Source organism: Balaenoptera ricei, chromosome 5 (genome assembly GCF_028023285.1).
Source record: "Balaenoptera ricei isolate mBalRic1 chromosome 5, mBalRic1.hap2, whole genome shotgun sequence".
In the NCBI taxonomy this organism is placed as follows: Eukaryota; Metazoa; Chordata; class Mammalia; order Artiodactyla; family Balaenopteridae; genus Balaenoptera; species Balaenoptera ricei.
In genome coordinates this window covers 45137368-45155836 of record NC_082643.1, presented here as the reverse complement: position 1 = coordinate 45155836, position 18469 = coordinate 45137368, and the positions used below count along the sequence as shown (strand labels likewise).

The 18469-nt window shown below is 40.3% G+C and overlaps 1 protein-coding gene across 2 annotated transcripts in view; it reads left to right on the top strand.

Moving 5' to 3' along the window:
• Nucleotides 1–6355: 6355 nt before the first annotated feature.
• The window catches only part of LOC132366413 (uncharacterized), a 31351-nt gene continuing 19237 nt past the window's right edge, over nt 6356–18469 (top strand). The window contains exons 1-4 of one of the 2 annotated variants that reach the window (XM_059923997.1): nt 6356–6485; nt 11328–11398; nt 14772–14868; nt 16481–16582. In XM_059923997.1, the coding sequence (XP_059779980.1) occupies nt 6408–6485; nt 11328–11398; nt 14772–14868; nt 16481–16582 (348 nt within the window). In that variant the 5' untranslated portion in view covers nt 6356–6407. Of the gene's footprint in view, nt 6486–7938; nt 8103–11327; nt 11399–14771; nt 14869–16480; nt 16583–18469 lie in introns of those variants that run through there. The other variant, XM_059923998.1, reaches the window with a different exon arrangement.

The following is an 18469-nucleotide window of genomic DNA, read 5'->3' as shown; positions in this document are numbered from 1 at the left end:
CAAGAGATCCTCAAATATGGGAATGAGGTAGTGAGGACGATATCAGAATATCTGAGGAGGAAGGGTGATAAGGGACATGAGAAATTTCAAAAAACCCACTTGAAATTCTGATATTCCTTCCTTCAGCACTCCACTCATCCCTGCACACCTCCCTCAGTAGGAATGGGAAGCCACAAGAGACTTTTGAAGAAAACACTGTCCTTTTTAAAGTGCTTCATGGCTGCTTGTTAAAGTATTTCATGGAGTAACTGCCTAATTTCCTAAACACTAGACAAGTCTATTTCTGCACTTTCCAAAGGTAATTCATAGAATAGTCATCCCATAGATACCGTTTGTTAAAAAGTTTCAGTCCACATAAGTTTGGGAAATCTCATATCACATCCCTTTCTGTCAGAGATTCACAAACCATATTAATTAGCCTACCAAAGGATCTAAGGACTCCCACAGTAGAGAAACCGGTTCAGTTTTTTTAACCCAGAGTTTCCACACACTTATTTGATCACAGATTTTATTCCCACGTAACACCTGTTAATATCCAAGCATTCCACAGAAAAAGTTGAGAAACTCTGGCCTATGTTAGTTTGTACATGGTTGGAGCATGTCACATGTGGCTCTGTACCCACCACAGACTTTCTTATGCGAGACAATAAAGCATTTTGTCCCCACTCCCCATAACCTTTCCTGTGTGCTCTCATTTGCCTCTTCAGTTCCTCATGCAGAGAAGAACCCAACTCCAGCCCTCATTTCTACCCTGTAAGTACCCCCCAAATGGCTTTATTCAGTGGGGATGGTGAAGTGAGGCTTCTGGGTTCGTCAGTGTTTTTCTGGGACCCTCACCAATGTCCATCCCCCAAATCTGAGCTAAGTAACCGACCTGACTGAAAGAGAAAACAGCCTGGAGAACCTGAGGGCACTTGTGGGTCTGCCTGTGTAATTAACTAGAAGAACGGGAAGGGTTGTGAAAAGCTGCTGAGCAAGGGCCAAAGAAAAGAGAACAGACCTGTCTGGACCTGAATGAGTTACAAAAGCAGATGAGAATGAAAACGAGGAACGGCCTTCTTCCTAGCTCTCATTTCCTTCTTCTGCAAATGCCCTGAGCGGCCTTTTTAATTCTTCCCCAGCACAGCTGTAGTCAGCTTTCTCCTTCAAAGCTGTGCTCTGTGCGCCCTCTGCTGGCCCTGACCAGCAGTTAGATTTAAAACCAACTGCCCCATAAAAGTTACATTTGGGTGGCCTACAGAGATCTTTGCCATCTGCATATCCTCTCTTAAACTTAGCTACACTTCCTAGCAAAGATGAGAGTTCAACTTCTTTTGCATCAGCAACAACAAAAAGTTGGGGGGGATGATAAAAAAGGAACTATAAAATAATTATATTCATACTATGAAATGCAGCCCACCTATATTGTGTCCACAATTGTGCGAGGCACTGAAGATTTAAAAATTAACAATACTCGGCCCCTACTCTCAGGAAACTTACAAGTTAGAGAGAGGAGGCCAACATACAGCACATTTCTCAAAGGGAAGAGTTTTAGAAAATTTCTGTAACATGTGCCTCGAATGATGATTCCAATATGTTCACTGAATCTCTAAAGAATCAATTCAATATACCAGACCATGCCTTCTTAAATGTGCCTCTTATTGGATATATGTGGTTACATGACAATATGAACTCATAATGATCATGGAACACCTGCTGGGGGCCAGTCACGAAATGCTTTATATGTTAGCTCATTTTGTGAATTAGGTTCAGAGGTGAGCCTAAGGAAGAAACTGAGGTTCAGAGATGCCAAGATTACACAACCAGAACGTGGCAAAGTCAGCATTCAAGTCCAGGCCTGCTTGACTCCAAGGTCCCTTCAATCTCTCCCCACTATCTCGATCACGATCCAGTTTACACAAATATCACTGCTACCTGAGGTTCCCCTCCACTTGGTCATTAAGTATAATGGAAAAGCCTAATAAGATGGTCAACAATAGTATCTCACGTCATGTTCATCTTGAGCAAAGCATTATGTGAGGACCCTGGCCTTAAGGAGTTTACAATATAATGGAGCAGGAGCTACATGCAAAATAAATTAAATGCAGCCAACAGATTTTCCACACGCCAGAAACAGCTAGCTTGAAAACATAATGGAAAACAAATTCCACTAACAAGAGCACCCAAAGTACCCCAGAATAAACATTTAAAAATTTGTCAAGCCGGGCTTCCCTGGTGGCGCAGTGGTTAAGAATCCGCCTGCCAATGTAGGGGACACGGGTTCGAGCCCTGGTCCGGGAAGATCCCACATGCCGCGGAGCAACTAAGCCCGTGCGCCACACTACTGAGCCTGCACTCTAGAGCCTGCGAGCCACAACTACTGAAGCCCGTGCGCCTAGAGCCCGTGCTCTGCAACAAGAAAAGCCACCGCAATGAGAAGCCCACGCACTGCAGTAAAGAGTAGCCCCTACTCGCCGCAACTAGAGAAAGCCTGCAAGCAGCAACAAAGACCCAATGCAGCCAAAAATAAATAAATAAATAAATAAATAAACCAAAACAAAACAAGGACTTCCCTGGTGGTCCAGTGGTTAAAGACTCCGTGCTTCCACTGCATGGGGCATGGGTTTGATCCCTGGCCGGGAACTAAGATCCTGCATACAGCACCTCACGGTCCAAAAAAAAAAAAAATAGAGTTCAGAAAAAATGTTATTCATTAATGTTAAATGTAAAATGCATAAAAAAGAAAAGACAAATATAAATTAGATCACTGCAATGGTTATTTTCATGGGATGGTAAGGAGATTTTTACTGCTGTATTGTTTGAATTTCAATAGTGATCACACACTACAAGAAAAAAAACTATAAAAATATTTCCATTTCTGAAAAACAACAATAAGTAAAAGAAGAGTCCTTTACAGGAGAACTTAATACTTTACAAGAAGCATCTTGAATTAGTGAGTGCTTGAAAGTCTCCAGCTTGTGGAATATTTGGAAACTCTCTAGTGACCTAAGAAATTGGATAATTCAAAATTAGTGACTTTTCCTTCTGAGATGCTAGTCTCTAAAAAGCAATGACAGGCTTCCCTGGTGGCGCAGTGGTTGAGAGTCTGCCTGCCAATGCAGGGGACACGGGTTCGAGCCCTGGTCTGGGAGGATCCCACATGCCGCGGAGTGACTAGGCCCGTGAGCCACAACTACTGAGCCTGCGCGTCTGGAGCCTGTGCTCCACAACAAGAGAGGCCGCGATAGTGAGAGGCCCGAGCACCGCGATGAAGAGTGGCCCCCGCTTGCCACAGCTGGAGAAAGCCCTCGCACAGAAACGAAGACCCAACACAGCCATAAATAAATAAATAAATAAATAAATAAATAAATAAATAAATAATTAAAAGGTGCTAATAATTTAAAAAAAAAAAAAAAAAAAGCAATGACCATAGATTTGCTGGTCCATGAAAGTAGTCATGAGGTCTAAAAGCTTGTTTTAAAAGAAATGGACGAAAGTGAAATGTCCCCCTTCTCCTTCCCAGGGGTCCATCTTCTCTTTCTGCTCCACCCTCAAGATTTTGCCAAACGATCAAGGGAAAGACAGAAATACCTGCGCTGTTTTATATTACCTGCTGTGGTTTTTATTCTCAATGATTCCTTTTGCATAAAAATAGAAAACACAGAAAATGGAGGAGGAGGTGGAGGAGGAACAGAGGATGAAGAGCGGGGAGCGAAGGCAAAGACTCTCAGCTCTAAATCTTTCAGAATAGATTCTGGAAACTCCCCGAAGAGAGAGTCCGTGGAAAGAAAAGGTTGGCGACAGCAGAAGCCAACAGTAATGCCACAAGTTGGGAAGAATGCCTGAAGGGTGGGCAGCTCCCCACCTGGGCCTGCTGGAGTCTCCCCAGGCTGGAGGAGGGCAGAGGGTCCATAGGAAGCGATCCAGCCACAGAGCCCCGGCTGGGAGATGAGGGGTGATGGAGTGTGGGATGCGAAGACTCTCAGCCAACTGGGGATCCAAGGGCTTGCTTCCCAGGTGAGGTGAAGTCTGAGAGCTGCTCCCCCATGACAACAGTCTGACAGCATGACAGGAGGGGTGGCAGCATGCTGTGTTGGCCAGAGTCCTGAGACAGCCTCTTGAACCTCCCAAAGCCTCAGAATGGCATGAGGGAGCAGCAGAAAGTGTCCTTTGCCCCTAAGAGGGCCACAAAAGCAGTTGCGAGAGAACCAGAGTGCATGAGGGAGCCTGCAGGTTCCAAGTAGAGCGTGTGAACTGATGACCACAGACAGAAAACAAACATTAGCAGCAGATGCCACCTTAGAGAGACGAAGATCATGACTCAGGAGCTCTCCCCTCCACCAAGTTCCTCACACACATAGATGCACGCCCCGCCCCCCCCCCATGTAGAAAGCAGGGAAGGGGGAAATTCTGAGTTCACTGAGGACACCTCGCACTGACTAGATTAAGCTCAGATATCGGGTAACATGAGGCTCACGAGAAAGGTCGAGTTGTGTTATAAATTATGTTTTACGTTGCTGTAGGCCGGAATTTGTGGGCTGTGCAAAGTTGACCCACCACACTAGCTTCATAGGATTGTTTTAATATGACAAGTTCAGCCCAAGAGGGGGACAGTCCCATATACACCTCTCCAATTATCAGATGCTTGTTGTTGTTACTACAGCTCATGATTTCATTGCCCAGTGGCTTCCAGCTCCACTTTTACTAAACAGAAGGAGCAACGCAATGTGGCCAAGTTTATTTAGCTTATTTTTACAGTAAGCAAGAATATACCAATGCATTACCTCAGAGTTAACATATTTCATTTTCCCACATATAAGTAATGTGACCAGTGCTTGTAATTCACTCAACCCACCTGTAACATGAGATGTTATCTCTAAGTTGATAAGACACATTGATTCAGTATTTCCTTTATATAAAATGATTCAACAAGGCATTTTTCTCAGACGCTACGGTCCAGACCAGTTTTGCTGCTTGCTTGTCAAATACAATTTGATTGTGCTGGGTTAAAATAAATTCAGTCAACTACCTGTCTTCACTTCCTGCCAGGCACCCCAGAAGGACATCGACTGTTTTTCCTTTAAAGTTACACCATTGGAAGCAAGAAAGTAGTTGTCATTAATGTATTTATCATACTAAAGATTGCAACTACATATCTATGGTATGCTAAGTATTTTGCATAATTACTTAATTTAAACTTGAGAACTATCCCTATTTTATAAATTAGCAAACCGAGTCTCAGAGAGTTAAGTTACGATAAAGGCACAGAGTAAATGGCAATGCCTATATTTTGGATCCAAGTGTGTCTGGCTTCTTCCAACTCTACCACAATGTCTTGCTAATGAAAATATCTAAGCTTATGCACAGGGAGATCAGCTCGGTGCTTTGTGTCCACCTAGAGGGGTGGGATAGGGAGGGTGGGAGGGAGACGCAAGAGGGAGGAGATATGGGGATGTACATATACGTATAGCTGATTCACTTTGTTATACAGCAGAAACTAACACACCATTGTAAAGCAATTATACTCCAATAAAGATGTTAAAACAAAAAAAAAAAGAAAATATCTAAGCTTATCTGAAGCACTTTTAAAAATTCTTGCCAAGAAACTCGAGGTCTAGGATAACAAGTCATTCTACCACTCCTACCCTTCTCATCTCCTACCCACTCCACCACACACCCTTCCTCTGCCACACACTCACATCCATTCCCTGAACCCGCCTGCCTTCTTCCAAGCCTTCACAGAGCTGTTTCCTCTGCCTAGACTGTCCTACCTTTCCTCCCCATTTAAGAGAATTCCAACCCACCCTCTCGATCGGACAGTGACTTTGAAAGCTTTGCTCCCTCTCCCAGGGAGAATTAGCTGCCTCCACTCCAGCTTGTGCGATTAGTTTATCTTTCAATCATAGCGCACACATATCACTTGAGATTGGCACTTGTCTACATGTGCCTCTGCGACCACTACTAGAACATGAACTCCTAAAAGTCAGGGTCTGGAACCTATCTTTTTGCATACCTGTTAGTCCAAGCACTTAGGGAGCGCACAGCGGGAGTTCAACAAGTACTTGAATTCATGAATGAATCGCATTTTAAATCAAGGTCTATATTTTACATGTCCTAGATTGCGAATGAATCCTACGTAGGTAAACACTGTGAAGTAACTGGCTCCTAAATGATTTTAAGGATGACCACGAAGAAAGGCCTCACTTTACCAAAGCCAGTTTTTCCAGAGACTTCGCCAGGTCTCATCACAGTTTCAGCCCAGGCAAGGGAGGGCCCCCGCCTCCCTCCCCCTTCCCTGCCAATCAATCAATCGCTCCTCGCGCCTGCGCAGACACCGCCCCTCCCGGAGCCACGCCCCAGTAAGCGCCCCGAGACTGTCCCGGGCGGTTAGGTCCGGCGGGAACCTGTACTTCACTAGCTCGCCCACTATGACGATCACCTACAGCTGCATTGCAAATGGCCGAGCCGTGCTAGCGGAGCTGGCCCTAACCGGCGGCTCTTATCAGGTACCCCTGGGTCGTCACCTCGGCCTTCGCAGGTTCCGCTTTTCGAGGGTGGCGCCCACTGCACCCGCGCCTCAGGACGGAGCGCCGAGGGGCTGCCCGGAGCGGGCTGTTGAGGCGTGAGGCCCCGCCCCCGCGTACGGCCTAGCCTGCGAGATGGTGAATCCCTGGCGGGAGCCTCTCGCGCTCCCGGCCGGCCGAGCCGCAAGTGCGCCGCCCAGGGGTTAGGGTTGGTGCTGCACGCGACATACTTGTGATTTGCAGTCACGTTTAATTCCGGAGACCCTTAAAGATTTTCTCTCCCCCGCGGAGGAATGGCCTGGAGTTCAACACACATTTATTGAACGTGTTTTAGTTGCAAAATCCCGGAGTAAAGGTGTAGGGGGTGCAACAACGAAGAGAAGACGGCGCCTGGAGTTGTCCCTTGACGAGCACATTGTCCTTTTATACCCAAGGGCTGCATTCGTTCTCCTCCAGTGTAAAAAGTATTGCAATGGCGGGAGATGGAGATTGCTCCTGTAGCACTCAGGACGGGTGACTGCTTGCCAACCACAGAGGAGGTGCTTGGCTTAAAAGTATTACAAGAGTGAGCGCTAGCCTGCCACAGGAAAGGGGAATGGGGACTCCATGCAGAGGGAACAGAATGGCGTGTCTGGGGGAACCGCGAGAACCTCAGTGTGGCTAGAGCACAGGATCGCAGTATATAGGAGCTACAGCTGAGGTCAGAAGAGTGGACAGAGAATAGTTAATGAAAGGTCCTATATTCAGTTTGTTCTCTTATCCGAGGGAAACCAGGGAGCGGTTAAAGATTTATAAATGGAGGAATAGCAAGATCTGATCCATTTTCTGGAAATTTTGGTCTGGTTACAATACAGAAAGGGGATTGGAGGGAAGAGAACCAGTTTGGATGGTGGTGTTACAGTTTATCTAGGCGATCTAAAGGCCTGAGCTAAGACAATGACAGTGAAGAAGGAGTGGGCAGATCCTAAAGAGACTTAGCAAACTAATCCTCAGGAGTTAATGACTGGTTGGATATGTAGGATAGGGGACAGGGCCATGCCTAGGATGATTCTCAGTTTTTTTTTTTAATCTTTTTTTCCCCAGCTTTATTGAGATATAATTGGCACATAACATTTTGTAAGTTGAAGGTGTACAATGTGAAGATTTGTCAAATTTTTTTCTTAGGTGGCATTAAACAAGATAGAAACTACAGATGGAGGAGCAGGATTCTGGGGGAAGAAGTCAGAGGAAATGCCAGGGTGGAAAGTACAATTTGGGACAGGTTGAGTTTTGTTGCCGGTTGGAAATAGCCAATCTACTTGTGTGTTTATTCCTCCACCTTATTCCCAAAAGATTTAAGTCATTAAAAGTTCCAATAGGTAGCAGTCAGAGGGTCAGGGCTAACAGTTAAAGATGGTAGAAGTGGGTAAGATTGCCCAAGTGCGAAGAAAGGAGTACCAAAAGGCAGAACACTGTTAAGAATAGAGTAGAGAGGCTGGTCACCAAATGAGAGCAGTGGTATTCTGAAAGCTGAGAGAAGAAAATTACAAGAATGTCTCATGACCCAAAGAAGTTGAACAAGATCCAAGAGGTGTTCATTGGACTGACAATTAGGAAATGGTAAGTGATCCTGCTGTTAGTGGTAGAGGTAGAGGCAGATGGCTTTAGGCCAAGTGAATGGGAGACCAGGAAGTAGAGAGAGTGAAGTTAGACTGTTCTTTCAAGAATTTAGAAAGGGAATGAGAGAGGGTGAAAGCTAGAAGAAGTATGGTCCAGCAAAGGGCCTCATTTTTTAATACAGGGAAAACATATAGGCTAATGGAGAGGAGAAGTTGAAGATACAAGGGGCAGTGATTATTGGTTAGCGCAAGACCTGAAGGAGCACAAAGGGATGGAATCCAATGTGGCAGTAGAGATGTGAGCCTTGGTTTAGAGGAATGCTGTCTTTCTCTTGGGGAAAGGAGGGGGTATGGATATAGACATGGAATTTAGTCTCCTTCTGAGGCTCTCCTCTGTGCCAGTCCCTTGAATGCCATGTTCTTCAGGGTTCTAACTTTAGTCCTCTTTTAACTTGACACATTTGTTCACACCAATGGACACCTTTATTTTGATCACTGCCAAATCTGCTTCCAAGGTAATCTCTCTCCACGAATAGACTGCCTAATAGAAGAAGTTCAAGCATATCATGTCCAGCACTAAATTAATTCTTTCCTAGCGGATTCCTCCTCGTGTATTTCTAATCTTGCCGCATAGCTCTACTAAGCCATTCAAGCTGGAAACTGGGAGTCATCTTTCATTTTTCCCTCTTCTGCACCCTCAAATGTGTTCTTTGCCACCAAGTTTTATCAGTTCCATCTCCTGAGTATATCTTGAATCCATCTCCTTGTTTCTGAACCACATCTTCATCAAGGCCCTTATTACTTCTCACCAGGGTTATTGAAGATGCCTCCTAACTCATCTCCCAGACCTCAGCCTTGTCCCTCTCAAAACCAGCCTCCACACTGCTGCTCAGAGGATTGTTCCTAAAAGCAAATATGATCCTGTCACTCCCCTGCTTAAAATCATTGGGTGGCACCTGATTACTTTCATTGTAAAGTTCATAGTCCTTAGCCTGGCATTCACAGCCCTCCCTGGTAAGGCTTTTCCATGATTACCTCCTTCTCTTCCCCAGCTGTCCCTGTGCTCCAGCCATCCTGAACTTCACGCTGCTCTCGAGTCTCACCAAGGTCTCCCTTCCAATCTCGTGTTCCCTCTCCCCCGAACCCACTTGTCTCCATTTTTTAGCAGTGTCACCTCTTCTGTGCTCTGAGATGTTTCTCAATTCCTCCTTGAAGCCTTCTCTATGCCCAGGCTAATTTACATCCCTTTACCAAACTACTTGCCAGGTTGAACTGGAATCTTCTTTTACTTATCTGTCTCTGCCATCGGACTCCTTCAGGACAGGGACTGTTTTCATCTCTGTCCTTACAGTGGACAATGCCTGGACATAGTATGTTCTCAATAGGTACTTCATTAATTATGAAGGGAGAGAGTCAGAAAGTTGAAGGAGTTTATAAGCCCATTGGCCTCTCATTATGAAGCATGCAGGGAGGTAAGAAAGTGGAAGGTGGTGGAGCAGTATGCAGTTGGGGGACAGGATTAAAGGTCTGGAATGACTGCTGTGTGGAAGGCTGACCAGGGAGAAGGAGCTTTAAGGCACAGTTCTATCATATCTTCCTTCAGTGCTAAATATTAATGTCACAAATATTTTATACTCATTAGAAAATATTAGTACCTACCAAAGCTTAATCATGAAATCAAATGGAACTGGACAGGACTGTAGAGATCATCTTACCCAATCCTTTCATTCTTCACACAAGGAAACAGACCCAGACAAGTCATTTTCTTAGGTTGTGCAGCACTTCAACTCCAGAAATGGCACTACAGTCCAGTGTGTCGATTATTTTACTGCCTCATGTTGCCATTTGCTTTGTTTCACATTTTTCTATGATTTCATAGTTTATATACTGTAAAAGAGACACTTTGGGAAGGCTAGGGGAATATGTTCCAGTGATGAGAATAGAGTAACTGAAAGATTATGTATTCTCTTAATTCCCTTAATGTTTCTTAGGAAATTCTTTCCTAGAGAATATTGCCTGGATTTTTCTGGTAATACCAAGAATTTCAAGTTTTACTCTCTACCATTAATAACAAGCTTTTCTCTCCCAAAAAGTTTTTATTTCAAGTGTCATTTTTTGAAAATGAAAAGTTAATCAGGAGTTTGGCTATTCAAGTCTTCTTAGGTAACTTTCAGGTTCCTTTCACACTTCTAAAGTCAATTAATGGGATTCCGTATAATTAACTGTATTTAAGGTATTCTGGATAATCATAATACCTTGCAAATTTTCTCCCAAAGAATGAGCCTTATAAGAAACAAGTAGGGACTTCCCTGGTGGTGCAGTGGTTAAGAATCCTCCTGCCAATGCAGGGGACACGGGTTCAATCCCTGGTCCGGGAAGATCCCACATGCCACGGAGCAGCTAAGCCCATGTACCACAACTGCTGAGCCTGTGCTCTAGAGCCTGCAAGCCACAACTACTGAGCCCATGTGCCTGGAGCCCGCACGCCGCAACTACCGAAGCCCACGCGCTGTAGGGCCCACGTGCTGCAACTACTAAGCCTGCGTGCTGCAACTACTGAAGCCTGCATGCCTAGAGCCCATGCTCTGCAACAAGAGAAGCCACCGCAACAAGAAGCCCACGCACCACAACGAAGAGTAACCTCCCACTCGCCGCAACTAGAGAAAGCCCGTGCGCAGCAACGAAGACCCAACGCAGCCAAACAAAACAAAAAAAAATAAGTAGAAGGGATCTTAGCAATTATTTGTTTAATAGGAAGATGTCAGTGAATAATAATGAGTAAAAATTTTATCTTAATCAAAAAAAAAGATAGAAGACTGCATAGGTTATTCAGAGACTAAAAGCTGAATACTTTTAATCCATTAACGTTTTATGTATAGCTTCGTAGAAGTCACTGAAAAGATATTTGATTAGATAGTCAAATATCTTCCCAGTCATATTAATAATGTGCTGTGAAAAGGACTAATTAGTGCAACTTATATTTGCACACTTATATGTATATACACAAAGTATATGTATATTTATGTAATTTTAATATTTTCCTTCATATTCATATGAACATTTCTTGATAACTTGCCTCTTACCATGCATTATGAATAACCACCCATTAGTTCTCCTAGTGAACAGTTGTTCCTTAATAAACTAAACAGAACATTGGTAAATTAAGCAGATGAGTAATGAAAGACTACGATCTTCTAAAAAGTAAATGCTGACAATTTATTTTTAGGAAGCAGCGGCAACAGTGCTTAAACTAGTGCTTCTTAGAGCTGAACCAAAGACCATAATTCAAATGGGAAGGTAAGGTATATTCTAATAAAAGTCTATTTTTTAATCATTACCAGCTGATAATTACAATGATAATGACACGGGGAAGAATATTTCTTATACAGACTCTTGACTGAACCTTCAGAAAGGAGAACTTCTATATGTGAAAGTATAAAATCATGAATGGGAATGATGAACATTAAATTCAAGATAGTGGTTACCTCTGCAAAAGAGAAGGGAGGAGAAGTTGAAGGGTATACAGGGGACATTAATTGTATCTGTAACATTTTGACTGAATGGTAGGTCTACAAGTGTTCTTGTTATCTTATTCTCCATACCTTTTTAGTTATCCCCAAAATATTTCAGTAATAAAAAAGGAAACTTCCACTTGAAAATATCTTTAATAACATCACTCTACTTTACTTGGGACATCACATGGTTTGGCTTAAACCATGTAATGTCCCAAGTAAACATTTTGCTAGTAAAACAGGTGGGGAATAAGAGAACTTCTGTTATTTTTAGACTCATCATTGTTTTTTTAAGAGGAGGTTTGTTTTAACCTTTATATTGTAAAATAAAACAAAATACAAAAGCCACATCAAGCAAATGTATAGTTTTATGAAGTTTGTCAAAGGACCTCCCCCAACCAACTGCAACTACCATCTAAGCCAAAAAATAGAACGCTGCCAGGTATCCCCAAAGCTCCCTACCACGTATCCTGCCCCATTCACAGTTTCCTCCCTCCCCCCCAAATCAACCACCATTCCAAATTCTGTAGCAGTCATTTATCCTGTTTCTTCATTGCCTCAGCACCTAAATAAGCATCCTCAGGCACGAGAGCCCAATCCTGCCCATTTTTTAATTTGGTGTCTTTTAAGTCTCTTTAATCCACATATTCCCCCTCCACCCCTTTCCTTTCCTTACAATTTATTGTTGAAGAACCTATAGAGTTTCCCTCAGTCTGGTTTTGCTGATTGCATATTCAAAATGCAGTTCACCATGGTCCAAGCAGCTGGATCCAGTGGCCTAATCCCTTTGGCAAGACTGTAGGTGTTTTTTCATCAGACGGTATATAATACCTGCTTATATCTCCTTTTGGCATGCTAGTAGCCATTGGTATTCATTGCCTACACCCTAGAGCCATTAATTTATTGGGGGTTGCATAATGGTGATATTCTAGTTTTGGTTTCACTTATTAGCTGGAATGATTTCAAAAAGAGATTCTTTCCTCCTCTACTCTTGCCTTACCTATATTGAACATTCTAATTTGAATCTTTTGAGGACCTCTTCCCTGAACTCCAGACTTGTATATCCAACTGCTCATTCCACATATCTGTTGGATGTCTAATGGGCATCTCAAACTTCTGTCCAAAGCCAAGCCTCCTCCTGCAGTCTTCCACATTATCACCTTTCCAGTTCCTCAGGCCTAAAACCTTTGTGATCCTTGACTTCTGTCTCTTTTACTTCCAAACCCAGCCCATCAGCAAATCCTGTTGTCTTTACCTTCCAAATATATTCAGAATCTGACCACCTCCACCACCATCTCTTGCTTGGGTTACTTGATATAAAGTTAAGTTCTTGTCTTTTATTATTTTGTTTTTGATTTTTAAGGATTGCACTCTTTAAAGTTTGATTTAATAACATTTTATAATTATGTAAAACATTTATATGGCTCCAAAGTCAAATCTGCAAAATGAGTTTCCTTCACAAAGTCTAATTTTCATTGCTTTCTTCACATTACTCTCTCTCCCTCTATGTAGGTAACCATTTTGAATAAGTTCTTAGTTTATCATTTTCCTTTTCTTTTTTTTCTATAAGAGACACATACGTATATTTGTACTTCCCTTATGTTAGGAAATGAGACTGATACATAATTGCAGTACATCATACACACTTTTCTCCATCTTGCATTTGTCAGTTAACAGTATATCCTAGTCATCAGGTATTCAAGATTTTTAATATTTAAGGATGGTTTCTGAGTGTTACCAATAACACACTAGGCATAAATTTAAAATCACGTCCAGTATCAATTTAGATCACATATATAACTTTTGGAGAGATGACAGAACTAGAAACTCTTTTCCTGTGAAGACTCCTCCCTATTTCAAAATAAAAATATTTTCCTAGTGGATATTATGCATGTCAATTAATATCATCATTAAAAATATTTGTAGCATATTGTATTCATGATATGATATCAAGGATTTATATTGAAGGGGCACATATCTTAAATTTTCTGCCCCTGGGATTATCTTTTCTACCTATTTTTGAGATTCCTCATTCTCATATCTATCCAGTTTAGCATTTGAACAGGTCTGTTGCTGGTTAACCATTTGGATATAGGGTGCTCAAAAATGACTAGATTAAAGCCTAGGCACCAAGCAACTATTTTGGTTGCCATATTCCTAAATTTTCTGGATTGTTGGGTAGTAAAGATGGAGGCACTTTCCAAGAGTCTTCTAGCCTCCTAATAAGTGAGTCTGAGAAGGCACAAAAGGTCTAGAAGTTGGAGTGGTCAGGAAAAGCTACACTTTGGATTACTATAAGGGAGTTTAATTCCCCCTCCCGAACTCATCCTGTTCTCTAGAATATTTGGTCTTGGGAACTTACAACTTTCAAATTCTAATCTATCATAATAGAAAGCCAAGAAGTGCCAAAATTAAATATGTCTACCTAAAAATATAAGGATAGGGGCTTCCCTGGTGGCGCAGTGGTTGAGAATCTGCCTGCCAATGCAGGGGATACGGGTTCGAGCCCTGGTATGGGAAGATCCCACGTGCCGCGGAGCGGCTGGGCCCGTGAGCCACAATTACTGAGCCTGCGCGTCTGGAGCCTGTGCTCCGCAACAAGAGAGGCCGCAATAGTGAGAGGCCCGCGCACCGCGATGAAGAGTGGCCCCCGCTTGCCACAGCTAGAGAAAGCCCTCGCACAGAAAACGAAGACCCAACACAGCCATAAATAAATAAATAAAAACAAATACTTTAAAAAAAAAAAAAAAAAGTTAACCTCCACTAATTACTTTAAAAAAATATATATATATATATAAGGATAGTAAAAATCAGTGAACATAGTATTTTCTCTTTGATCAGAATCTAGATTCAGTCTTGGAATGAGAGTGACTTCCATCAAAGGCATTTGAAATATACATATATATGATTAGATTATTAGAATTTTCTCTATTGTAATTTATTGATGCAATTTTAAATGCATACTCACATTTTAGAGAGTTTTTATTTAACATAGTTTAATTTTTCAAATGTGTGAAAGATTTCTAATTATTCTGATTATAAAGTTATCTACATAGTTTTTATACTATTAATGAGAGCTTGAAAACGAAATTAAATTCTCTGTATCAGTACTTAATTTCTTTAATATTATCATGTAACTGAATGTATTCTTTTCAAAGCTTTGTCTACCATACTGTCTTTATTGACGGAATCACTTACCTATGTGCCTCAGACAATGCCTTAGATACTGTAACACCATCTGCATTTCTTAAAAATGTAAGTAATTTCTTTTACTGCTTTGACTTTTTCAGTTATTGAAATTATGAGGTCTGTTTTATAGTTTATTGGTAATAATGTCCCTAACCAAAAGCAGATCTGTCTATATAGCAGAGCCATTAATGACCTTCAGAGATTTCTTACCTTCATCCCTCATCTGTCTTCTGCTTCTACAATTCCCCTAACGCTAAAGCAAGATCTACGAAGATGATTAACCCAGATCATCTTTGGAATCTCTCGTATTTATTTTGTTCTTTAAAAATAAGAAAAATTAAGTTTTACTAATATTTAATATACCTTCTCAATAGCATATGTATTTAATTTTCAAATAATTATAGATAAGACACTTCTAGCAGAAAATATGAATCAATTATGAGTTAAATGAAAAAAAAAATTTTTAAATCAAGATATACTACTTTTAGAGAACGTTTTACCTGAAAGTTGCCAAAAAATATGAAATATGATAAATAGAGTACTTATGTATATGTACTTATATAGATACATGAGATTTTATAAATTTCTTAAAGGCTAATTAACCTTCTCAATAGATATCATCTACTGCTATCACCCAGTGTCTAACTTCCAACTAGAATAAGACTGTGAAAGGCAGTCTCAGAGACAGACTAGGGCTAAACCATTATTCTGATAATTTTATGATCCAAATAGTATGTTTTTTTCATATTTTAAAAAGTAAATAATACTAATCTTCAATTTCATTCACAAATATATAATTTAGGAAAAATATTTTAACAAAAAATATTAATGGAAAAATCGGTCAGCTGTACTATAGTTATTAATAGTTATTCTCCAGTCACATTCATGAATTATGCATATATTTCATTTGTTTAGTGTACCAACTTGTTTTAACACAACTCAAACTGTAACCATATATAGAATCAAGGATTATAAGGCCTAATATTGTAATTCACTCTACATTTATGCCTAGACAATTGTTAGCATCTACATGATAAACATTGTTAGCCATTTAACTGACTATACTCTAATTTTTTTTTCCCTCTCTGCCATTATGGAAAAACATCCCAACTTTTCCAACTTTCCAAAACCAGATGACACAAAATTACTAACTGCATGATTTTTACCACTACTTTTGGGTTGATACAACATTAAGTACAAACAGTTGTCAGAATTCCTTCTTAAAGCTTTGAAATATCATATAACAACCCTATAGGGTTTGGAAGATAGTCTCATGACATTTAGTTGGGATTGTTTTGTTATCATTGAATGGATTTTGAGGGTAAGAGCAGGAGGGGAAAATGAAAAGCACTTACTTAGAGGATATCAGTGACTCCTATCCTTCCTTGTCTGCCAGAGGTGAACATCTGCGAGTCCCCTCAAGTCTTCAGAAATACCAATACCAAAGAATCAAGGTAGCACCTGCAATCTCACGATACGAGATATGAGATATGAGCACAATTTTCATTAATACTGCATCTTTAAAATAGAAAAGATACCCTGCCACCAAAAATCTAGAACTGTTCTGGTTTCTTTTATTGCAAGTTTCTGCCAGACTTTGCTTCAAATAAACACTTGCTATGTAATTCTCCAGTTGAAATTATCTATATAAATTAAATATTTCCATTAATTTCCCCAGGTTAGTGAGACTTTTCTGAGAAATCCTTTGATGTCACAAGAACATTTTTCTCCGTCAAATGCAGTTGCTACAGATTTTCAACAAGTATTAGGAAAGTATATGGTATGTAACCTCCAAGTGTGGTCCTAAACATTGTCAGTATTACATCTGACAAATCAGTTAGGAATTATGAGTTAAGAGCTGTTAAGGTGAATGAGAACTAAGAACTTCTATCTCTATATAATGATAAGGAATGATATCCATGAAATATTGATAAGTGAATAAAGCAAGACAGAGAAAATATATACGGTATACTGTTATTTACTTACCATCCTTATATGCAACCATTTAAGAAAGAGGGAATAAATACAAATATGTTTGCTTATAGCAAAAAAAAGGGGGATGGGGGGACAAAGGAAGGATAAACCAAAAACATTTCAGTGGTTGCCTGTGTATGGATGGGGACAGGAATAGAAACTAGACCTCTCTGAATGAAACTTGTCATGCAAATTTGACTTGGCACCGTGTAAATATTTTACACAATTTTAAAAATTATAATAATCATAATCATTGTGTAAATATTTTACACAAATATTAAATTAAATATTTTAAAGGTGGTCCCTCAGCAGAAATTAACATTGTAAATCAACTATACTTCAATAAATTTTTTTTAAAAGAGTAGTCCCTATTAAGTGAAATAAGACAGTCACAAGAGGACAAATACTGTGTGATTCCACTTATATGAGATACATAGAGTGGTCAGATTTATAGAGACAGAAAGTAGAAAGGTGGTTGCCAGAGCCTGGGTGGAAGGGAGGAAGAGGAGTTATTGTTTAATGGGTACAGAGTTTCAGCTTGGGAAAATAAAAATGTTCTGGAGATAGATGGTGGTGATATACTTAATGTGAACATACTTAATGCCACTGAACTATACAGCTAAAAATGGTTAAAACTGTACATTTTATGATATGTATGTTTTACCATAATAAAAGTACAGTTGCTGTACAATATAAGTTACAGGTGTACAAATACAGTGATTCACAATTTTTAAAGGTTGTACTCCATTTATAGTTATTATAAAATATTGGCTATATTCCCTATGTTTTACAATATATCCTTGTAGCTTATTTTTTTCCTAATAGTTTGTACCTCTTAATCCCCTACACCTACCTCACCCCTCTCCCCTTTCCTGACCCCACTGGTAACCACTAGTTTGTTCTCTATATCTGTCAGTCTGCTTCTTTTTTGTTATATGCCTTAGTTTTTTGTATTTATTAAATTCCACATATAAGTGATATCATACAGGATTTGTCTTTCTCTGTCTGACTTATTTCACTTAGCATAATGCCCTCCAAGTCCATCCGTGCTGCTGCAAATGGCAATATTTCATTGTTTTTTACAGCAGGGTAGTATTCCATTGTATATATGTATACCACATCTTCTTTTTGTTTTGTTTTTACCACATCTTCTTAATCCATTCACCTGTTGATGGACACTTAGGTTGCTTCCATATCTTGGCTATTGTAAATAATGCTGCTATGAACATTGGGGTGCATGTATCTTTTCAAATTAGTGTTTTTGGTTTTTTTTCGGATATATACCAGGGAGTAGAATTGCTGGGTCATATGGTAGTTCTATTTTTCGTTTTTTGAGAAAGCTCCATACTGTTTTCCACAGTGGTTGTACCAATTTACATTCCCATCATCAGTGTATAAGGGACAAACCAAATATTTGATGATACTAAGGAATTATTTTAGATGTGATCATGATGTCGTGGTTTTGTTTTTAAGAAAAACAAGGCCATATCTTTTAGAGATACAGACTGAAGCATTTACAGATTAAAATAATAGACTGTCTAGGATTTGCTTTAAAATAATACATTTGGGGAAGGAGTAATCAGTAGTAGTATAGATGAAATAAGATTGGCCATGTGTTGATAACTGCTGAAAGTAGGTGATGGGTACGCTAAACAATTCACTCTGCTTCTGTATATGTTTGAACTTTTCCATA